This window comes from Echinops telfairi, unplaced genomic scaffold, assembly GCF_000313985.2.
Source record: "Echinops telfairi isolate 266 unplaced genomic scaffold, ASM31398v2 ScPeMD7_7400;HRSCAF=8409, whole genome shotgun sequence".
NCBI lineage: Eukaryota > Metazoa > Chordata > Mammalia > Afrosoricida > Tenrecidae > Echinops > Echinops telfairi.
Genome location: NW_022111300.1, coordinates 41,469,487 through 41,493,779, shown reverse-complemented (window position 1 = coordinate 41,493,779; position 24,293 = coordinate 41,469,487). Strand labels below are relative to the sequence as shown.

At 49.1% G+C, this 24,293-nt stretch overlaps 1 protein-coding gene across 20 annotated transcripts in view; it reads left to right on the top strand.

The window, feature by feature from the left end:
• Positions 1 to 24,043, top strand: part of TCF4 (transcription factor 4) — a 404,154-nt gene extending 380,111 nt beyond the window's left edge. For 13 of the 20 annotated variants that reach the window (XM_045296159.1, XM_045296161.1, XM_030887271.2 and 10 more), the window contains 5 exons: positions 17,915 to 18,050; positions 19,662 to 19,824; positions 22,435 to 22,664; positions 23,252 to 23,391; positions 23,819 to 24,043. In XM_045296159.1, coding sequence (XP_045152094.1) covers positions 17,915 to 18,050; positions 19,662 to 19,824; positions 22,435 to 22,664; positions 23,252 to 23,388 — 666 coding nt within the window. In that variant the 3' untranslated portion in view covers positions 23,389 to 23,391; positions 23,819 to 24,043. Of the gene's footprint in view, positions 1 to 17,914; positions 18,051 to 19,661; positions 19,825 to 22,434; positions 22,665 to 23,251; positions 23,396 to 23,818 lie in introns of all 20 variants that reach the window. The other 7 variants (XM_045296162.1, XM_030887272.2, XM_030887273.2 and 4 more) reach the window with 2 other exon arrangements.
• The last annotated feature ends 250 nt before the right edge of the window (positions 24,044 to 24,293 follow it).

Genomic DNA, 24,293 nt, shown 5'->3' with positions numbered 1-24,293 from the left:
CCCTAGGGTTTCCCAGTCCAACAGAAAAGGCCACAGAGAGGATTTTAACAGCAGCAGCACACTGCTTCAGACCACCGCCCTCCCACCCACTGCCACTGAATCGATGCCGATCACAGCAACCCTGTAGGACAGGGTAGAACTGCCCTGTGAGTTTGCGAGACAGTGACATCCTTTTCCTGCTCATAGCAGTACAATGGGTGCGGAGCGAGTAAGAGCCTGGCTCTGTTGGCCACTAGGAAAGGGTCATGTTACCAGCTAGCAAGTGGCACGGTGATTAAGCACTTGACGGCTCATCTGAAGGTTGGCCCCACGGGAGTAAGACCTAGTGATCAGCCTCCAAGAACACCCCAGCCCAGAAGACACTGTGGAGCCGTTACAGTGTGTCACGTGGGGTAGCCATGAGTCAGAAATAGACTTGACAGTGCTAGCTAACAGCCGTCTCTGTTGAGTGACTCTGGTCAGGTTAGAAGTGGAGGGGCCCTGTTAACCTCACCAACTATATCTGCCTGGGCCCCCCCACCCCCGCACTCACCTCCCCTGAAACCCCGTGTACAACTGCCTGCCCCCGTGTGGGCTGTGGGACACACTGAGAACAATTGACGTTAGCCGTCATCCTTAGCCAAACCCCACCACAAAGCCTCTGCCAAATGGCCAACAAGCCTCTCTCAGGCTCTTTCCTCCCAAGAGTGAGGAGCCCCAAAGTGCAAAAAGCCCACTTCCATCAGGTGTTAGAGCCTGCCTTTTGTGTCTGCCCAGCCCTCATTGCTGTGCCTGTTGGCATGACCCCTCACTGAAAACTCCATTGCCATCTAGCGGATTCTGACTCCTGATGAGTCCGTGTGTCCCCCCTGTGGAGATGCTCCATAGGGTGTCCTGGTTTTTCGTATATACCCAAGCAGGTGGCCAGGCCTTTCTCCCACCATACTGCTGGGCAGCTCAAAGCACTAACCTTGAAGTTAGTCACTCGTCCAGTGCAAACGTTTTATGACACCCCTGGGCACCTTGAAGTTGCATCCATCCCAACTCAAACAATTTGAGTAAAGTTTTGAGTTCATTGAAGGCAATCTATTCAGTATTTGTCTTTCCCTTTTGGCTAAATATTCACTGTCTCTTCAGCTGCTTCCCTGAAAATAATAGTGTTGAATCCTCATTAGCTACGGAGCCTTTAGTGCATCCTCCTTATTTGATCAAGGACTCCCACGCCTACCACATGCCCTCAAGGACAACTTCATGTGTGGAAGCTTAAATTGGACATTGGTGCACACGGCAGAATGGAACTCCCACCTCCTCCACTGGGTGCCTTATACCTTCATTCCGTCTACCAAACACAATCTTATTAGCTGAATTCAGTTGGCACCATCATACTGCAGATAAATATGAAACGTGTAATGAGCTCAAACTCCTAAGCTACATGTCTCCCAACCTGTCTCTGGGCACCTTCTCTTCTACCTACACACAATTTTACCTACCTCCTTTGAATATTGTGTTGCAGCCTTGGTCCATAAAGGCCTACCTTGGGTCCTCATCAGTCACTTAACTTTACTAACTTTGATACTGGCAAATGCAATGGATGCCGCCATGCAAGCCAAGCCGTTGATGGAAAATGTTGACTGAGAGAGGACATAGAGCCAGAAAGCCCAGGGCTCAATGCGCCATTCTCTCTGTGTTTACCAGGCTTCTTGTTTATATGTCAGCCAGCTCTGTCTTGCCCTTTCCGAACACATTACAGGAGCCCAGGCTTACAGCACTCGCACAAAGGAAGAGATGAGGCTGCCTTAGAAAGACTCGTTCACGTGGAGCTAGCCTGGGAAGTCATTGCCTCTACTGCAATCGCTTCGAGGTTTCTTTTCAGCTACTTCTTAGAGAGTTTGACCCACAGAGGTAGTCAACATCTTTCTGCAGATACTTGCTAAGCTTGTTTTTATATTTGACATTAGAATAAATTGACTCTCATGTTCTACCATCTTTCCTAATCGTCACAATTACCAACTATTCCTGAAAGCAGATAATCGGTGTCACTGCAGATTTTTATCTATATCAGCGGGGTACCCGTTTAAGAAACCCTAAAAGGCAAAACAAGACTAAAACAAAGGAAAGGGGGATTTGTTGACTTTTTCTTAACCGTGAGTTGGTTCCACCAGGTTCAGAATCTTCATTTCTCTAATAGTTTTTAAACAGAAATCCAATGGCTTCGTAGATAGCCACAAAGGAGGACGATTTCACTTCGGACAAGCATTAAGCTCCTTTCTCTCCCTGCAGGGGGTTCGCGTGAAGTGTGCTCCCTCCTGGGGTCCGTACTCCCTATTTTATGCAAGTTCTCAACCTGTGGCCCAGAAGCCAGGTAGTCCGTTGTGACTGGATCGTCTCATCCAAAACTCTCTGTGTTTCTAAGAAAAGCAAATCCCAGGTCTCTAGATTTTGGGGGGTTTGTTGTCGTTTCCTTTTAAGCTTTGGAATTAACTCGATGGCAGTGGTGTTCAGGTTGTGTATTAGAACATGCACATCTCTAGTTACTCCTTCTCTCTCGGCTGGGCTTCCTCCACGTGCTGGTGAGGACACGGAGATCTGCAGGAGGGAGCCTCTGCTCTCACTGTATGTACCTCCCAACCTGCACAAACAAACAGCCACTGGTATGTGAGCCCTTGCATCTCACCCAGGCTGGGTCCCAGCTGCCATCAAGTTGGCTTCACCCTGTGGTGACTCCACCATAGGGCAGAATAGAACTGCGCTCATAGTTTGCCGAAGTGCATTTGGGGGACATCCATTGCCAGCCCTTTCTTCCAAAGCACATCTGGTGCCGCCCACTGTTTTGGTTAGCAGGCAAGCAGGCTAACCATTTGCGTCCCTCCCCACCCCTCAGCCTAGCACTGCAACAACTGGCCTCCTTCCCTCCACAGGAAGAACAGGCTTTCGTGCATGTATTTTTTTCCCCTCGCATCCAAATTAAATCCACTCATGGAATTTTCCACCCTGAGAAATTAAAGTAGCAGCCCATGAAGCAATTTGGTTATGTCATTCATACCCAAACAGAAAATGCTGGAGAGCCAAGAGGAGACCTGTGATGCGCACGCGTGTGTGGGTTCCCGTTGTGCTGTGGCTGTAAAAGTCTTGTGCATGTCGAAACACATCTTCACTGCTTAGAAACAGACGGGTTAAAATGGGTTCAGAACAATGCGAGAGGAGGGTGCAGACCAAGTGGCTTTTGGCACGAAGACCCCAAATAAACGGTGGCAGCCTGTGTCCCGCCACGCCAGGGCTTTTAACTTCACTGGTTGACTGTCACAGGCACAGTCATTACGGCCTCTTCTGCCACCGTACATCGGCGTGGACGAACCAAAAGATCCGTCAAATAGCAGTCAAGCGACACCTTTTGGGAAGCATCGTCCCTGACCCAGTGACCACGTTGTTCGGCTGAAAGCAGTTAATTGGACGTGTTGTTCGAAGCGGGGGTATTGAGTTTCCACATTTTAATTTCGAGTTTGCCTTCACCCTGGCTCTCCTCCTCTGCAGGACCGGGCCCTCTTGGAGATGAGTGTGTGTGAAAGTGGCCAACCGTAGTCTCTGGTAATGTTTCTGTAAGCGGCCCAATTCTCTTCCCCCTGTAGTTTAGATGGGAAACAGCTGGTTTTTGTTTAAAAAGCTGCTTGGTGAAATGTCTGAGTCTTGAGGTGTGGAACTGAGGTCACCCACGAAAGCAGGTGCCTGGAAACAAGTGAGCCAGGCTGGTGGGGGTGGGAGCTGGTGAGGGGGGTGGGGGTAGCCAACTCTGACCCCTTCTGCGAGAATAAGTCTGCTCCCTGCCGGAGGGGGATGCAAGCAGATAAACCTTCTATGAACATAGCAAACATACTGATGGAAAGCAACCAAGATGGCCATTTCCGGGCTCCCAGGCACTGCCTCTCAGAGATGGTAAAGGCTGGCATTTCCTTTGTAAACACCCCAACCACAGTAAGCCCAGTCAGCCTCACTCTCCGAATATGTCCTCTGAATTCAGGGGAGCCTTCCAAGGCGAAGAGAGGGAAGGAGGAAAAAACAAGACCTGAGCAGGCACAACCAAGACCCGAGCAGTTTTGCAAAAGCAAAGCAAGAAACATGTGGAATCACTAAAGTTCATTGCACGCCAGGTATCTCAACCCGCCTGCCCGCCCCCATCCCCTTCCTCGCCTCCACCCAGAGATGAAAGTCAGCCCGCCCCTTCCCCCTGGGAGCTGCAGGTCCAAGCAGCTGTTGATCAGCTAGGGAATAGGGATTAACATTGTAATTTCTCTCTCTCTTTAAAAGAACGAGAAGAAAATTTGTTTGGGAAGTTGGCTCTTCCTATCAAGTCACTATGCCTTGCCAAAAAAAACTTCCTTTCTCAGAACTCATGAACGAGGGTTGAGCAATTGCTCCGCGTCCCTGAGAACCTCTGGCTCACCAAGAAGTCTCTCTCCACGGAGACCATCAGGGAAGGGCGAGCAACGGGTGGCCGGGGGTCATCTGCTTGTTCCCCCATGGTGCCTTCTGCAGCTGAGACCTGCTCTCTGCCCACCCTCTCCCTGGCCCCTCCAGCACACCCAAGCGCCTGTTGGCACATGCCGATTTCTCGGTGCAGAGTGGCTTCTGCTCAGACACTGGGGGAGCAGCTTCAAACTCTGCAGCTTTATTCTTTAAAAAAAAAGAAAAAGAATATTGGCTTTTTTTCCTCCCCCCTGATTTAATGCTACTTTTAATGTCATTTTCTTTTATTAAATCCTTGCTTTTGCTTTTGATCTTATTTATAGCAGAGCCACCGGTCATATGGAACCTATTACTGTATATTATAGCTGAGAGATGAAAGGCCTCCGAGCAGTTGACCGAGGGTGGGTCATCTGGGCCAGCAATGCCCGCCGTGAGGTGCCCTCGGTGTCCGAGGGCGTGCCTGTTTGCTTTGTAGCCATGCACTGGAGCTTTCTTAAGGGCTTTACAAAAACCTGCTTTTTGTCAGAAAGATGTAACTTGACAATATGAAGACACACGTTAACACCTTCCCTGCTCGCTGCTTCAGGTACTGGGTACGTGTTGGGTGTGCCTGAGGTAGCCAAATCGAGCTCAGCATAAAAGTAGAAGCTGGTTTTTATTGGAAGCTGTGCTATTGGTGTGCCCTATCAGTGGCCATCTTTCCGTTTGTCCCATTTTATAACCCCAAGTCGTATCCATCACCTACTGCCGCAGGCTACCTGAGAAGACTGCCTTCTCATTAAAGTATGCCAGCCCTCCTGGCACCCTGTCTTTGACACCCCGCATGATTGTTATATGCTTTCCTAGTAATCATTTTCTCACTGTTTTCAAATTGATTCTGACACATACAACCCACTAGGACAGAGTAGAACTTAGAACTGCCCCCCTGTGGGTATCCGAGGTCATGAATCTTTGCAGGAGCAGAAAGCCACCTGTGGCTCCAGCATACTAGCTGATAGATTCGAACTGCCGACCTTGCAATTGTAACCAGGACACCACCACGGCTCCTTGATAGTCATCTTACTTTGCCCTCTGTATAGTCCCGGTAAGAGGTTCTCGTGGTGTCATGGTAAACACTTGGCTGGTAACCAGGACGCCAGCAGTTCAAACCTACCAGCTGCTGTGCGGGAGCAGAGGAACAATGCTTCCATAAAGTTGAACAGCCTTAGAAAGCAAGGGGGCAGTCCTGCTCTGTCCTGTAGGGTCACTGAGAGTCACAATGGACTCATCGGCAGCAGGTGGATAGTCCTGTCACCTGCCACTAAACATGAGGGCCTGACCAGAGGGACTGTCTCTCATGTCCTCTTCGTCCCTGCAGAGGCTGCATAAAGCCTTGCATGGGTAGAGTACACGTTCAAAAGGTAACTGTTGAGTTAAAGGGAATGTGTTTATTTTGAAGAAACCTGCTAAATGCATATTGGACTATGTAGGAAGGTTTTGGATTTCAGAACTGGTTTCCTAGATGCGTTTGTGTAACTGTTGGCTGTTTTGGAGATGCATACGACATGACCACGCCATGCGGTGACCTGCACAACCCATCACTGCCTTTGAGAAGCTTGTGACCCACGACAGACACTGACAGAGACTTTATGGAACCGGCATTTGTGCCCTGACTTAGCAAACGGTGCTCTTAGTGCATTTTCAAGAGTTGTGTGCACAGTGAAGGGAGTCCTGGGGGGGGGGTGTACAAAGAATCCACACCCCGGACTCCTCGCTGGAAGTTAGGAGGGCTGGAGTCCACCCACAGGTGCCTCGGAAGAAAAGCTTGGCCATCTGGTTCTGCCCCAGCGGCCATGTGCAGCAACCCAGAGCACAGTTCTCCTGTGATGCACACACACAGGTTGTCATGGGTGCCATTGACTCCAGGACAACTGGCTTATTATCCCGGCGGTCATGTTCTTGGCTTTGTGGTCCCTAACCACAGCAGTGACCAGTCAGAGGAGGCCTTCATCCACGCCTCGTTCAGCCAGAAGGAGGTGACAGTTCTCTGGGGCAGGTGGGGCACGTAGAGGGGTGGCTTGCGAGCTGCAAAGGCGGAAGCAGCAGAGAGAGGGCTTCCGCTGAAGCCTCAGTGCTGTGCAGCTGAGCAGATGGGGTGCTGTGAACGCGGAGGGAAGGAGCAGCCTGTGGGAGCGAAAGATGGGCAGGGACAAGCCTGGTGCCCAGGGTCCAGCCGAACATGGAAGCACATGGTGGGGATTGTTGACCTGATCCATCGAACACCGGAAAGCCAGGACTAGACCTTAGCATACAAGGGACCAAGTGATAGGCAGTAAGATAGCACTGAAAAACTCAACCCACAGGGGACTCGGACTCGGCAAGGCTTCATTTGTTTAGGCGAGCTTTCTTTAACACAGCATGTCCACATCCGCTCCAAATAGTTTACCATGAGCACATGTTTTGTGAATAATAAGAAGAGCTTTTCCCCCCCTTTTTCTTTTTAAAAAGCTAGTTGTTAAGTGCCACTGCGACCCTGGGCTCAACGTTGTGGAATGCTGCGCGGTCCTGCCCCACCCTCACCACTGTGACATGTTTGAGCCCATTGTTGCAGCCACTGTGTCAGCCCATCTTGTGGAAGTGCCTCTCTTTCACAGCCCCTCCGCTTCGCCAAGCAGGTGTCCTTCTGCAGGGGTTCTTCCTGAGAACAGGGCCGAAGCGTGTGAGACAGCGTCTCAATGTGCTTGCTGCTGGGGCCACGCGTGCTGTGCCTGCGCAGCACGGACTTGCTCATTCATCTGGCATCCCATGATAGGCTGCACGTTCTCCCCCAACACCCGAATTCAAACACATTCACTCTCACTTATTGTCTAGTTTTCAAGTGCATGTGAGGGGACCAGAAACAATCTGGCTTGGATCAAGCTCACGTTAGTCCTCCAAGGGACATCTCTAAAGAGTCCATTGGCAGCAGATCGGCAGCCCAGTGCAATGTGGTGTTTGATTTCTCGACTGCTGCATCCCTGGGCACTGATGATGGACCCACAGAAAATGCCACCCTGGACTTCTTCCGTCTTCCATTTAGCACCATGTTACTTCTTGGTTCGGGTGTGGGGCTCTTTGTTTTCGATTGCGGTGTCATCCATGCTGAAGGCTGAGGACTCTCATCTTCCCCAGCACCTGCTTCCAGCCCTCCTCGCTTTCAGCAAGCAAGGTTGGGCTACCTGCACATCATAGGTTCTTACTCAGTCTCCTCTCTGTCCCGAAGTGGGGTTCTTTCGATGGTCCAGCTTCTCAGATGACTAGCTCTGCCTACTAATTGAATAAGCCCACGTGGTGAAAGGGCATCACCCTGGCACCTCCCTTGTTTCAAACCGCACAGTATTGCCTCCTGTTAGATTACTGCCCCTTAGTCTACATACTGGTTGTGCCTGAAAGTATCCATAGCTTGTTAGGACCCACACTGTGGGATGCCAGTCAGGGGAGCTTCAGTACCTAGTGAGAGACCGTCTGGGCTGGTGTGAGTTTGTATAGAGGGGACGTCCCGAAGGTGTGCTTGTCCAGGTGTGCCAGTCCTGGACGTGGACAAAATTCTAAGGACCGATCAAGTATTTTATTGCCTTTTTTGTTTGTTTTATGCTCTGAAGAGAAGAGATTGCTTCAAAGTATTGCGAATACTTCACTACGCCTACATTCTGCTAAATGGGCCTGGGGCACTGGGCGTAGACCAACTTGAGGCCCATGCAGCCTCCTGGCCCGTCCCACTGCTGGGCTGCATTCAGTTAGGGTTTCCACAGTAGGAAAGTGATACAGAGCATGGGGGGCAGGGGGGGCAGGTACAGAGGAGAGAAATGAAACCATTTTCAATAGATGGAACTTGCGAGTTAGAACCGAAAAAAGTGAACTGATAACAGGTTCCAGCCAATTGTGTCTCCTCAAATGACATCACAGAACCATTTGTTTTCACCATTGCCATTTCAGCCTCAGGGTTATGTGGTAGATGGCCCAGCAGCCCTGCCAAGGTCAGGGTCGCTTGGAATCACGGTGAAATCCTACTGGAAGGGATGTATTATCTGCAGAATGCAGCAAAGCTCCCAAGAATGACACACGGTAAACTGCACGTCAGGAGGGAGGGAGACAAACGGAGGTGTTCCCAGACCACTGCAGGCTTCCTGTCACCAGGCTCTGTGGAATCCACTCGAAACCCAAACCAGAGACTTCGCTGGTGCTCCGACTACAGAGGGAGTCCTTCCCCATGCCTCTGCCCGGGCACTAGCAGACGAACGCTTTTAAACTGAGAAATACTGATGTTATATTGTGGTTGAAGAAACCCAGATGTTAAGGTTTTGGCCCCACACATGAGCCTGGGTGTCAAAGGTAGCCCTTGCTTTGCTCTCTTGTTTCTGGGTTTTTGTGGGGGGTTTTAACCGCATCGTTCTTCCCCTGGTGGTATCCCGCTCAGATTCCAACTACCACGGCCCTTGTGTTAACTTCCCAGTCCGCACCTGTGAGCCGTGAAGGAAATAAAAAAAAAGAAGTGTGTGTGGCCGCTTCCCCCATCTTCACAAGATCCTGCACTTGGGGGCTAAGTGGTATTTTGCACATTTGCGAAGAACGCGTTTGCTTTTCTTCTAACATGACAGAGACCTGGCAAGATAATTGAAACGGAGATCTCGCGCTCGACAACTGTCATGTATAATTGATATTTCATGGGGAGATTACAGTTCAGACACCAAAACTGTTTTCTATGTCAATGGGTGTCTAATTACAGTGAAAACCCATCAAACCTTTCTGCCTGGGTCGATGGCAGAACAAGAAGAGAGAAAAGTAAAAGTTACCAGAAGGGTTGACTTTGTCACATTTTCCTGTTACTTTTTTTCTCTCTCTCCTTTAAAGAAACACAACCACCACCCAAAAACGATGTCACAAAGGACGTTTTCGTTGTTACTCGAAATGCCACTGACAACAACTTTCAAGACCGGGGTACCTACTGAAATGGCTGTAATCACATGGCGGTTGCGTGGCCTCTCTCAGAAAGGGCATGCATGCTCTGCCTTTGTCACATGGTCGAGCAAAGGAGAGCAAGTTTGCAGAGTTCCCACCCTGCCCTCTTTTAGGAGGATTATGGTAGCAGGGAAGTAGCTTCCGTCTGCAAGCCTGTTTTGAAGCATTTATCTCTGGAGATAACATTAACAAGTATTGAATAACTGCCAAACGAAATGTAATACATTTTCCCATCCATGAAATAGGCCTCTTAAATACAACAGAATAATTACTTTCCCAATACTCCCTGGAAACAAAGGGAGCGAGAACACTGGATGTCTTGTTTGTTTGTGGTGCTTGTCGTGAGCTTGAGGGTAACGAAGATGATATTCACCAGGATGCGCTCCGCATCCGCGTGGAAAGACCCGCCGTGCCAGCACTCGCCTGATCTGCAAACTGCATATCTCTTAAATCTGTTTATGTTGGAGGAGTTGCAGCAAATATGAAATTTTGTAATTTAGTTAGACATCTTGCCCTTGGCCTCAGTTGGTCAACTGTGTTTTATTTGGGGTTTTTACCCCCCTCTATAGTAGAGAACATTTAAATGATTTTCATATCAGAGAGAGAGAGAGAGAGAGAGAGAGAGAGAGTGTGTGTGTGTGTGTGTGTGTGTGTGTGTGTGTGTGTATGTGTGTGTGTGTGAAGAAACCTGTGAGAACCGGAACTTGGTGGGCCGGCCTTGTCTTTCCAGGTCTTGAAAGTTCCCCACCCCACCGCCCCGACTAATTTTGCTCATTTGCGTGGGAAATACCTGAAGCTGCTTCTCCACTGCAGTCACCTCACACAAGCCTGGGTCTTCTCGGGGTTTCTTGTACAGGCACACATAGACACACACACACACATACAGTTTTAGAAAAAAACAAAAACCCAAGAAGTTAAAAAATTAAGTCCTCCCCATATGTGAGTATGCGCCCAAGCTGTACGGCCCTCTTAAGTGGGCATTCATTCCATAAGTCACTTACCCATTCTTGACCAGAGCTTTCTTACTCCTGGGGGGAAAAAAGGAGAAGTTTAACCTAACCAATTCCCAACGTCCCTCCAAGCCCCTAAAGTCATACTTTCTGTGATTTAAAAGTGTTTCGGGCATATAGACGCTTTTCCTCAAAATTGAGGTTTCTTAAAATGTACCGTACTTGAATGATTCAGAAAGCAAAGGCACACCTAAAGGAGGTAATTATTATTAAATGTCCGCAGGAGAATTGAGCTAGCTGTGTCGGAATTTGAATGTAACTTGAGTGGAGATGCCGTGTAACCTAGGTAACCTGCCCGTAAGGGGGTATACTGGGGGGTGGGGTGGGGGTTTCACTGGGTGCTGCGGATTTCATTCAAACCCCACAGGAGGCAGAATGGAACTGCCCCTTAGAGGTTTCCAGACAGCCACCTTACAGGACCAGGTCACCGCACTTTCTCCGTTGGAGCTGCGGAGGGGCTCAATCCGCCAGCCCTTCCGTGAGCAGTCAAGCGTTCCCCTGAGCGACTTGTATATAAGATGCTCACTAGGTATGACTGGCTGAGCCCGAGAGAGGAACAGGCCAAGGCAGCCATGTGTGGGCCCCACAATCCCAGCTTCCCTTCCTCCTTGTTCAGTTCATTGGACCTCAAATGAGGACCACTCCCCTGGGGTAGCCCATTCGTGGGACACTCCCTTCTGCTTCAACATAACATGCGAGATCATGAGATGTTCTTGGCTTCCTGTCCTCAGAGTCACTGAAACAGAGAGGGGTTATCAGGAACTAGCCTGAGAGAATGTTCCATGAGAAGCCTTGAAGGGGGAGCCTGGGCTGTAGTCCAAAGGGGCAAGAAGCCAGAGGGGCAGAAGTGCTGATGGTGGTGGTGATGGCGGTGCCATTGAGTTGGCTGTGACCCTGTGCACAGCACACTGAAACACTGCACAGCCCTGCACCATCCTCACAGTAGTCCCTCTGCCTGAGCCGCTGGACACCACTGGTCTGTCAGTTGGCCTTCCTCGTGCATTGCTGTGAGGCTGGAGGTGTTGTCACTGGTGTTTGAAAAGCCAGCAGGGTCACCCAAAGTGATCAGGTTTCTGTGGAGCTTCCAGACTGAGAGCAGACAACACAGAAGGACCCCGCTCCCCACGTCTGAGGCGGGAGCGGGCTGGCAGCCCTCTGCACAGCTTCAAAGTGCTGTCAAATCCTGGAGTGCTGATAGAGGGAGGCCATGCAGCGGCCGTGGCTCATGAGCTACAAGGAGACTCGCTGGACTCAGAGTGCAGCCCGGGATCCAAGAGTGCTCCACGTCCAAACCCAAGTTCTAGGAATTTTTATTCACTCACCTTCCACTTGAGTGAGCACAGATGGTTCTCCACTACGGCACTAGATCCCTCCATCCAGCATCCATCCCGTGGAGTCCCGGAAACTCTCCTAAGGCGGCCCCTCTGCCTTACTCCCCCTCCTTCCCCAGCCCCTGAAACAGTACCAGGTGGGGGAAGAAGGGAACACGTGTTTGTCCAAATGCACCCTCCGCCAGTCAGGTAACTATCGAATGCTTCAGAAGGTTTCGTTTTTCTCCGGGAAAAGATCAAAAACTACAGAGAAAACTCTTTTCTTAATGAACCAGACAGTCAGTTTGGATAAAGATCTGCTCTTTTCCTAAACTGGCTTCTAACTGTTGCCTAAGGTTTTCTCTAAATGAAAAGGTTAAGGAAATAGAGCTTTGCGTACATGTGGGTATTCTAAAAGGAGACGCGTCCTTAGACTCCATGTGTAGATGGTCAGAGTCTGCTGTTCCGTAGTTACCCTGGTGATTATTTATTGTGAGATCCTGCCTTGTCGTGTCTTTAAGAATCTGGACTGGACTTGGACAGGTGCAGCTGGTTCTCCTGAGCCTCACTTTCGTGCAAGAAAAGGCACAACGGTCCCTCCCTGATTGACAGGCTGCACAGGCGGCATGAGCAAGTGACTGTGAGGCCGAACCTGTGAGCAGGGGTTGGTGCAGTCACTTCAAAGGGAGAGCACATTTTCCTAACAGTGGCAGACACCCTCCTCGAACATGGCGGTGCCCCATTCAAAGCGAACAGCCAAGCACACTGCTTTGAATGGCTGTGGCTCTTCAGAGCCCTGCCAGTAGTCCGGTCTCTGGAATCGGGCTCTAGAAAAGGCTCGCTACACCTCTCCCCAGCCTTCCATTCCAGGACTTAGACCCTTCACTTTTTCTGGATCTGGCGCCTTGACACCTCACTCAAATTGTTAGAAAAAGTTCCAGTCTGCTCCTACTTCGATCTGTTGACCATGCCAGCAGTGGTCCGAAGCCTGGTACTGAAAGTAGGGGTTGTCTGTATGGAGCCCTGTCGCATAGTGGGTTACATGTTGACCAGCTCACCACAAGGTCAGCTGTTCAAAACCACCGGCCGCTCAGCGGGAGAAAGAGGAAGCTTTCTGCTCCTCTAGAGTTTGGCTGGGAAACCCACAGTTCTACCCTATCCTATAGGGTGGCTGTGGGCACCGACTCGATGGCAGTGAGTTTGGTTCTGGGGAGGGGATGTCACCGAGGCCTGCCTGTGTCCTGTGTGGGGAGAGAAGCATCCTGCCTGTTGACAGCATTCTTGTCTCTGGTCATGACTTACTCTAACGCTGGGTCAGTGTGAGCCCTCCCCTTCCTCTCCTGTTCTCCCGTTTCCAAACCAGAGGGACCGTGATTGGTTTATTGCATTATAAGACATCCAGTCATTAAATATTCTTTACGAATGCAGTTTCCAGCATCATTATATGGGACTCTTGGCAGCTCATCTCTTCTTTGTGTCTTTATCTGGTTGTTCAGTCCACACGCAGCAACATGGACACCAATTCAACAGTCTCCACGTGGGCAGTTTAGTGGCAGCGGGGTCTTTTCTTCACGTTGGGCAGCCAGTCCCACGGTCCTTCAGAGAGGTGTAACTCCCTCATTAGCATACACTCTCTGCCTCCTACTGTGCCCTAGCTCATCTTTCCAGCATCTGTTGCCCTTTGATCCCATATAGATAGTGCTTAAATGACCATAATGCTAGAGATAGGCCGTGTTTTTATTTATTTATTTTTACAAATTAAGTTAAAAGGTTGCTTGGTTTCGAGGTAGTTTCAGGGGATCGTTTTTATTTAAGGTTTAAAGATTTTCCTTGTCAAGGGTTCAGAGGTTCACCTACGCTCCGCTTTACAGAATTCTCTTCCTTTTGATCAAGATTCTTCTATGGCATCTTTGATTAAAGTGCTCAATATAATTGAGACCATGCCATCTTTGTCTCTTTGTGCTCGACTTGTGAGTTCAATGTCTTCTTAATGTTTGAAAAGAAAGGGAAACTTTTTAAAGGGCGAGGAGCTTCAGTATTGACAACCAAGTACGTCTTAACGAGAGAAGACCAATGTTAACTTTCAGAGCTGTCCCCGATACCTTCGAAGAAGACTGCAGAGCGTTGCTAGGATGATTCTAAACACGAAGGCGTCTCGTCTCTTGGTCAAATCCGTGGCTACTTCCTAATAATGCTTTGTGGGGCTGCGAGAAATGAAGCCTGTTGAGACTAGCTTGTACCATATTTCATTTATCCATTCATTCGTGGGTCCGCATGAAGGCTGTTTCCACCTCTTGGTTGTTCTGAATGTTGCTCCAGCGAATGTTGGTGTCCAGATCTCCGGTTGAATCTCTTCTCTCAAGGCTTTGGGCATAGCAATGAGTGGAATTGTTAAACCCTTTTGTTGTTCCAGTGTAGTTTTCTGAGGACGAGCCCCACTCTTTTCCACAGATGCTGTACCGTTTTGCATTTCCACCAGCAATGGATAAGGTGTCCCCAGTTTTTCACTACCACTTGTTATTTTCTGCTTTGTTGCCTTAGCCATCCATGAGCCCTTATTTATTTTGTCACTTACTATTTGTGCTTTTGTTTTTATCATAAATAGTCCATTGTGGAACGCTGAGCCCTGACAGCTATTACCCTTGCCTGTTTTTCTGAGCGTTTCCTACTTTCAGTTTGCACCTTTAGGCCTGTAACCCACTTTGAAGTTGTTTTCTGTGTGTGGTGTAACGCAGGGATCCCATTTTTGTTCTTCTGCATGTAGAAATCCAATTTCCCTAGAACCATTTATTAAGTAGACTCTGCTTTCCCCCACCAAACGGACATTAGCATTGTTGTCCAGAATCCATTGACCATATTATATGTGAGGGTTTACTTCTGGACTACCAAGCCTGTCCCTCTGGCCTGGGCCCCTGTGACCAGAACTAAGGCTTCTGAAAGAAGTAACTAAGACTAGGACATACTGTTTATGCCCAAGGAAAGGAGCAGAAGAAAGCTCATTCTTCAAACTGGAGTTCCGCTTCACAAACGCCGAGAGCCAGGCTCATTCCCACACAGATCCGGGCCCATCTTGGGTCATTCATTCATTTGTTCTGGGATACATGTAAATGATAAATAAGTAAGGCCTTAAAGCAGTGGTTCTCAACCTTCCTAATGCCGCGACCTTTTAAGATTGTTCCTCCTGTGGTGACCTCCCCAACCATACAATTGTTTTCGTTGCTACTTCATCACTGTCATTTTACTACTGTTAGGAATCGGGCGACCCCTGTGAAAGGGTCGTTCGATCCCCAAAGGGTTCACGACCCACAGGTTGAGAACCACTGCCTTAGAGCATCAAGGATAACTATATCTCCAACTTCTTTTATGAAAAATGATGGATATTATTTAGGATGATATAGAAAATGACGAAGTTAAGCAATATATGTGCTTAAAATCCAAGCAGAAGTAAAGTTGCACCAACTGTGTTCTCAACTATATTTATAATGTCACTTGAGGTGTTTTTTTGGTGTGTTATTGTACGGAAGAAAGATTTAAAATCCAATAGCTGTGAATATAATAGAAACAAAGTACAAAGGCGACCATAAGGGGAGACAACTCAAGCTATCACCTTTCTTCTTATAGCATGCCAGTATTTTCAGTTAAAATACAAGCAGTATTTCCCTTATTGAGTACCATACCAATTGTGCATCAATTGTTTTACCGATTATTGCTACTACTTACAATAAATCTGGAATTTGTTTTCTGTAACCTATATATTTGTTTCATTTTGCATCTGAGTAACTTACCCATGGTTATACAGCTAACAAAGGAACCAGGGAGAATTAAAACCTAGCTATTTCTCCCTCTCGGTATCATAATCTTTGTGGTGTTCTACTGTCTTTCAAAAATTGAGGGGCGGGAAAGCAATCAATTGGGGGGTTTCTTTCTCTCAATTGGAAACGAATCGCAATACAATCTGGAAATTTATTTTAAAGAAAAAGGTAAAAGGGAGAGGAGCTTCAGTATTGGTAACTGAGTACCTCTTAACGAGAGAAGCCCAGTGTTAACTTTCAATGAGGTCACAGATGCCGACGAAGACGACTGAAGGACAGTAATAGGGTGAAGAGTGTTAATAGGATGAGTGGAAAAGTGAAGGTGTTCTCCTCTCTGTGGTCAAATTCGTGGCTGCTTCCTAATAATCCTTCTGTGGGGCCCCTGGAGACTAGCATTAAGTATGAATCAGCACTATGGTCATGATTGAGGCTGTCGTTGATTGACAGGCATCCAAAGCTACCTGTAAAATCCATGCCTCCAGCTTGACACCTTAGACTGAAAGATAATCATTGAAGGAATCAGGTTTGTACAAGCACAGATAGAGAAATGGCACACCAACACCCAAATAGAATCTAACGATCACTCATTTGTACAGCAGGAGAACAAAGATAGAAGGGGGAGAAGGACACGGGGGAGGTGCCCGTCAGGTGGAGGGGAGGGTGGGAGCAAGGCAGGACCACTGGATGGAATGTGTGAGAAGGGGCCGCAGAAGCTGACACAGAGACTCATGGGTGGGATTGACGGAGCACAGATTCCGTGTGCAGACGGAGCAATGAGCTCCTTGGGGGAGGTCATCAGGGTCTCTGTACCAGTGATGTTCCCCCTCCCCCATAAAAGGCTAGAGAGCCAGGTTCCCCCAAACTTAGTGAATGAGGCACATTCCACCAGGCTCTGCCACCCTCTAGGGCTGGCACAGCCCGTTAGGACTGCCCACACGACCGCAGACGCTTCCCAGTGCTTGCACTCCCTCACGTCTCACCAGCCTGCATGATTTCCTTCAGTGGCTTTCTTTTGTTTCCAAGTACAGAAGGGTGACATGCCACCTCTACAATAACATGGGCTGCTTCACTGGTGGGACTCGTGGGGCTTCGATTGTTGTCTGGTTCCGAAGTTTGTTGTTTCATTCTTTGGAAAATGACTTTTCTCAGATGGGGCTCGGGGTAAGAGTGAAAACTTCTACCTTGTGGTTTTCAGATTTGGGGTTGGAGAGATGAAGCGTCTGGATCCATAGTCGTGTTAAACTCGGGAAATAAATCTTGTTAGGGGGACACCACCACCCCCTTCTGTAAATGCTCACTTAAAGCAAGCGGCCGAGTGAAGAGCTAGACTCTGTAGCTTGGCGATGAGAGGAAAACTCACACTCCTTGCCTGCCCCGCGGGGTCTAGAAACGCCCACCGCCTTTGCTTTAGGGCACATGTTTCTGAGTGGGCGATCGCTGCCATCGTGCCTGCCCCCCACTTGCCGTCTTTGGCCCCCGCGTCGTCGGCAGTAGTAGTTAATAAAGCCCTCAGCAGCATCTCGTTCGAACCAAGGACTCATGCCGTCCGCTCTCATTTTCATCTTGGAAGCACAAAGAGTGTGTACAATGTGGCGTCTCCAGCGTCAGACTCATGGGGGAGGGAGGATGGAAAAATGTCCAAACATCCTTGCATGGCAATGATGGCATTACTGGTGTGTTTAATAAAACCTTTATTGGTACATTTTCCGGTGTGGTGCCATTGGCAGGCATGGTCCCCCTTTGGATTTGGAGCTCTGCAGCTGATGAAATACAGTAAACATTAATTTGGAATGGGCTGCCAGTTTGGGAAAGCCAGGTGACATTTTATTATATTTGTACCGAGCAGGGGCTACGTCCCATACTGCTGTAGCTTCCGCTGTCAGAGGCTTAGCTGGCATTATGGAAGGGGGAAAAAAATGGCAGGCCTGAGAATCTTATCCCCTGAAATGAAAGTCGAATGCCAAATTGAAATTCCTGTAGGATTTCCGATAGCAATGGGGGAATTGAGAAGCCCACAATTAAGCATATGGGCATTAAGATAATTGTCAGATCTGTTGGCGGACATGATAGAAGACAGATGGGTACGAATCAGTGCGCTCCACTGCAGCACCCTGGGAGACAATTTGACGTTTTACCTGCCTGAGCTCCTCTGCCATATTTGTCACCGAATGTACAGCAGCCCCGCATCTCGCTGCGCGTGAAGTGTTTCGCGTGTTACTATAGGTGCATGCGTGGTCCTCCAGCGCCCTCTAGTGAAATGTAGTCAGGAGTACTGTTTTGCATTCACCAGGTCTTGGCTGCCTCAAAATAGCTAGTGGCCCCTCTCTCTGGTCCCTGCTCACTGTGGCTCCTCTCTCTCTTTCAGGTGGGGGCCCACCGTGAAGATGGCGTGGCCCTGAGAGGCAGCCATTCCCTTGTGCCAAACCAGGTTCCGGTTCCACAGCTGCCTGTCCAGTCTGCCACTTCCCCGGACTTGAACCCACCCCAGGATCCTTACCGAGGTAGGTTGGCCTTGGAGTGGCGCTTGTGACTTCAGCGTCGGATACCAAGCTGCCTTGGCGTGCCTCCCTCAGGAAGCACTGGCAGAGACCCAGGCCTACAGTTGGGCGCAGAGATGATAAGCCAACGGAAAAATACTTAGGACTCGGCCTGCTAATTGTGTTTCCCTCAAAACCCCTTGGAAGCCCTTGTCCTATTTCAGCAGGCATAAGACGCCCGGACGACGGGAGGAAATTTTATTTTCACTGTTTCCACATCTTGCTCATTCTGGACTTTTAATGTGGTTAGTGGTGGCCTGAAGAGAAATGGCATTTCCAAATGAATAAGATGGAAAGGAGACTGTTTTGTTTTTATTTTAATGGGCTGAAGGAAACATAGGTGCACTTAAAACATGGAATTGGGTTGGGTGGCATTAGCTCTTGAGCCATCTAGTCCAGTCATGACTACTTCATACTGCTGGGGCCCCATGGATTTTGTGACCTCCGAGGCCTTCTCCTGGGGCAGGAGTGGAATTCCAGACTCAGCACACTTGTTGGCCAGTGGACTGGGAGAAACTTCCAACACACCTTCTCATCTCCTCACCTTTACCCTGAAAGTAATAACACTACCACTCCGGATGAGATGGAAGCTTTTAAAAATATATGTAACTTTTGAAACATTATAGCATCTAAATATTAATTATATGCAGGGGCTTTGAAAGTGGAAGATCCATTTTCCCAAGAATTTTCTAAAGCTCCTTCGTGTATATGGACATGTCTGCTCATTTGAAACGGGACATGACTTGGTTAGCTCTTTTTATAGAACGATTCATAGATCAGTCTTCCTCAGATTGCATGGATGTGTCCAATTCAGGGTTAAAAGGAGCGTCTGAGTCAGTAGGTCTGCAGGGGCACCCAACCTTCTCCATTTCTCTCAGGCTCCCAGGTGCTTCAGAATGCTGCTGGCCCATCGGCCACCTTTAGGGTGACAAGGTTCTAGATGGCCCAGATTGCCAATAGAGGGCCGACCTTGTACCTGAGAGCGCCTGGCCATGTTGGGTCAAGCTCTCACCTGCCCTGAACAGAAAGGTGAGCTGTAAGAGCACCAGAAAGGCCGCCCGTGCGCAGCTCCCTGCCTTCCATATGTACGTTTGTCAGGGCTGATTACGCCTGGAGAATAAGAGAAGCCTAATTTCGGAATATCATTAGGGTATCTATTGAAGGCTTGACTGCACCCATTTAGCGCACTCCCTGGGAATTATATTTTAAGGACATTTTTCTATTAAATCATTGCATATGGAAGAAACTCAATATAATAGCTGATATTTACTTGGGTTCTTAATCAGAACATTGAGGTGTGTGATTTCCATGATTATGATTTTCATTGCAATTAAGTTGATGTTTTGTAGACAGTGAAATTACCATCTACTCCAAAAGATTGCAAAATAGAACTTAACCTCAGAGCCAGTGCGGGGAAACTTGTTTCCGCAGGTGCCGTTTGTGAGACTTCACCAGTGGCAGGAGGCTGGCAGGGCCCCAGTCTGAACGCGAGAGCCAGCCGGCCCGCCTGGGCCATGGGCGCTGGGGCGGCGGGCCGTGCCTGAGGGTCACGTGGGTTCCCCTCTTCCTCCTTAGGCATGCCACCAGGCCTCCAGGGACAGAGCGTCTCGTCCGGCAGCTCTGAGATCAAGTCCGACGATGAGGGCGACGAGAACCTGCAGGACACGAAATCGTCCGAGGACAAGAAATTAGACGACGACAAGAAGGATATCAAATCCATTACTAGGTCAAGATCTAGGTAACAGTATATCATACTGTCGCTTCATTTAATTCCTTTACTGGACTTTGATGAAGCGAACAGAGCGGGAAGAAACGACTCCGTTTTTTCCTGGCAGGTAAACCCACAGCGGCAACGCCAGTGAAAGGCCGGTTCTAGAAGTACTGAAAGTATCGCTTGAGATGCCTGTACTCTAGTGAGGCCCAAAATGCCTTTGCATTTCTGAATTTGGCCCCGAGGTGAATTCCACACCGTCAGAATAATGATTTGACATCAATTCGAGTGCAAACTGGCTTTAAAACTTATTCTACAAATTTGATCCAAAATGTTCTTTTCTAAATTATTTCTGAAAAGCAATCATAGACGAAGTAAAGACGAACCCAAACTATGTGAACACTGTAGTAACCTTTTCTTCTTATGTCTAATATGAGAAAATGCCGAGATCCCAGGCTTTATCGCAAACATACTGTGATTTTAAGAGCACGGTCAATTACTATGTGTTTTTTTCTGCCCCTTGGTTACGTTTTCGCAAATGTCTGACATCTCTGCACCATAGTCTAGTTCCTGGATGTGAACTCTAATCTGGTAAGAAGATGGGTTAGGAATGTTGCAGCAACCATGTTCTTGACCTCAATTCCCTATAGTTTTTTGTCTGAAAGTTAAACCAACTGCACTTTCTGTACAAAAGGAAGAAAAAAAAAACCCAAACCCATTGTCATCGAGTCGATTCTGACTCACCGTGACCCTACAGGACAGGATAGAGCCTGCCCTTTCAGGTTTCCCAGGCTGTACGTTCTTACGGGAGCAGAAACTAGTGGATTGGAACTGCTGATCTGGTGGTCAGCGGCCCAGCACTTAAGACCATCTTGAATGAATGATTCTGGCCCCGACAAGGTCATGGGTTGGGAAGGGGTCATCAGAGGAAGCAAGGAAGATGACAGAGAAAGGGCCTTTTCCTTCCGATTGGCTCCATTCAGATGGCTGTCTCCCAACTAACCAACAGTCCCATGTAGTAAGCAATTTGACCCATGGCGAGAGGGGACCACAAGCCCTTGACTTAGATGCATCATGTTTAGGTTCAACATGAACCTCACATCCAAGAGGACCATGTCCCTATTTCCATGATCAGGTTTCTCGGGATGTGGTCCCTGTTGCTATTTGGAAGTCTCCCAGAAATGGCCTCCACGACAGTAAACTTACCGCCCTACATTTTAAGCCAGCCCTCGTTAAATAGTGGAATGGGCTTCCCAGGCGCCCTCCCCCTCTGAGATGCTGTGCTCCATCCTCTTCCTTCTGCCAGCACGTCAGTCATGGCTTCTTAAGGGAGGCTAATTTTCAGGGTCCTGCAGATATCCTTGCTGCCGCTTCACGGGAGCCCAGGTCTCTGGGTTAATGTCCGGACAGGGGGACCCTTCCATGTTAGTTTCCATAATGGGGTGGGGGTGGGGGCGGGGGAACGTCACTTTTCAGTGATGCTTTATTTTTGGCATCCATTATACCCAGAGAAGGTCCTGCGTTTGTTAGGTGGACGTATTCACCTTGGCGGTTCTTGGTTCTGCTCTTCCTTTGGAAGGCAAGTCATCTCCTGTGCCTCCTCTTTTGTGGTGTTTGCATAATGGCCCATGAAGTATTTGAAACCCTGATGCCACGCTCTCTTCTTTGTCTCGTGTGCTTTTCTGGATGGCTCCTCCTCGTTGCCCTCCATTCAAAGTATCTATCCTGTCACTATGACACTCCACAGAGGGCAGGAGTGACCTCTCCTTGGCAGGGTCTGCTGGTCCAGCCAGGCCGTTGCCAGGAGCCAAGTCATTCTTCACTGCACCCGGCCTGAGACAATGCGTATGGCGGTCACTTGTTAACTATAGTCAGAGTGTGCGCCCTTATGATTTTGCATTTCACCAAGTGAGTTTCTTCAACTTTTAAGATCAGAAAGATTCGTGACATTAAAGGCCGTCAGGTGTTCAATTTTTCTAACCCTTCGTTGGACACATGGACAAAACAAGACTCAGGCTCACTGGACGGACCAAGCTTTTGAAACGAGTTCATGGGGAAACCCCTCCATCCTTCCCCCACTGCTGTCCCGTCCTGCCTTTGCAGCCCTCCTCTGTCCATCACTGTGTTTGACATTTGACTTTGACATGTCAGTTGAACATATGCAAGTTTGTTTGTTTGTCTGTCTTTCCCAATTACTTGTTTTCCTCTGGTTTCAGTTGGGATTTTTGCTTTGTTTTATTTTTTTAAATTCACCCTGGGGCCATCTTTCTGAATTGTGGTTATGCACAGTAAGTTGGGGCGGGCTTGACAGCGCCATCAGGCCTGGTTGCACAGTGTGACCTCATCAGTAAGTGTCCCCTGCCCCCACCCCCACCCCCGTAGGAAAAGGCACACTCGGAGCTCTTCATCACCCCTCCTGGCTCACGCTCAGGAGAACCCAGCACCTTTTGGGCTTGGACAGACCTGCCGTTCTAGAAGCAAGCCCCGCCCGTTCAGCTTGGTAGCCACGCCTGCTGAGGGCATGGCTTGAGAGGGTAAACTGCTCTGAAACAACGTCGGAGCGCAAACAACAGCAATGTCAGACACCCGGTTTCCCCCACGCCATTAGAAAAGGCCGCGTCCCCTTTTGTCTCGCAGCAATAACGACGACGAAGACCTCACGCCGGAGCAGAAGGCGGAGCGCGAGAAGGAGCGGAGGATGGCCAACAACGCCCGCGAGCGCCTGCGGGTCCGCGACATCAACGAGGCCTTCAAGGAGCTGGGCCGCATGGTGCAGCTTCATCTCAAGAGCGACAAGCCCCAGACCAAGCTCCTGATCCTGCACCAGGCCGTGGCGGTCATCCTCAGCCTGGAGCAGCAGGTCCGAGGTCAGTGCTGCCGCCCTCCCCCCAGCCCCCCGCCCCAGATCAGGCAGGGCTGCGGGGGTGCGGGTGGGGGGGTGGGAGGTTGAGGAGCTGTGCAGATGTGCCAGCAGGAGCCTGGCCCGGAGCCCTGTTGCCCTCGCTTCAATCAGGGTTGCGTGCCATGGAACCGGTCCTCAACCCATCGCGACCCCATACCACAGAGTAGAGCCCCCCTCAGGTGTCTGGGTTGTCATCCTGATGGTAGTGGAGGGCCAGGCCTTCCCTTTTGCAGCTGAGTGAGTGCCCATGGCAGCACCGGGCTCCTTCCTCTTGAAATGAGGGCAGTGCCGGGCCACAGCCGCAGGGACTGTTGGTCGTCGTCGGAGCTCCGGGAATGCTCCGTACCAGCTCCAGGAGTGCTTTGGCACGGCTGGCACCAGTGCCCCCCACACGCTCCAGTGTGATCAGTTCTTCACAGAACACCACCCCAACCCCCGTGCACTGGCCAAGCGGTCTTTCATCCCAGGAGGTGGACACCTGGGTGGCAGGGCGCGCCCAGCAGCACGAGTGGCACTGACCCAGCGCCGCCTGCCTCTGTTCTCCCTCCACAGAAAGGAACCTGAATCCGAAAGCCGCCTGCCTGAAGAGAAGGGAGGAAGAAAAGGTGTCCTCGGAGCCACCCCCGCTCTCCTTGGCCGGTCCTCACCCCGGGATGGGAGACGCATCCAATCACATGGGACAGATGTGAAGGGCAAGTGCGTTTTGCATCGCTTCCAAAAGCCCCCATGAATGCCAAACTGCCATCCGCATAGTAGCTGGTCTCTCTCCCCTTCTTGGGAAATAGATTATTTTTAAAAATCATTTTATTGAGGGCTCTTACAGCTCTCAACACAATCCATACATCCATGTATTGCGTCAAGCACATTTGTACGTATGTTGCCATCATTTTCAAAACATTTCTACTTGAGCCCTTGTTAACAGCCCTCCCCCTCCCTCCCTCATGAACCCTTGATAATTTATTAATTTTTTTTTCACGTCTTACACCGCCAACCATCTCCTTTCACCCACTGGAAAAAGATTTTTTTAAAATACACACACACACACACACACACACACACGCTAAAATCCACTATCTTTTATAAATGTATTAATTCCTTTTCTTCTCTTTCCCTCCTCAGGTCCAAGTTGCCACATTGCTTCATTAAAACAAGAGACCACTTCCTTAACAGCTGTATTATCTTAAACCCACATAAACACTTCTCCTTAAACCCCTTTTTTGTAATATAAGACAAGTCTGAGTAGTTATGAATCACAGACGCAAGAGGTTTCAGCATTCCCAATTATCAGAAAACAGAAAACACACACAAAAAAAAGAGAGAGAGAGAGAAAAGAAAAAGAACGGGGAAAAAAAAGTGCAACTTGAGGGGTGACCCTCCTTAACATATCATTCAGAATGTGCAGAGCAGCGCGTGCAGGCTGAGACCCGGCCCAGAGACAGAATGGCAATCTCTCCACACTGTGGAACCATGCATTTGTGCCTAAACTTCTTTTGGAAAAAACAAATAATAATAAAAGAAAATATAATTAATTTGTAAGTCTGAAAAAAAATATTTAATTTAAAAAAAATTGTAAACTTGCAATAATGAAAAAAAA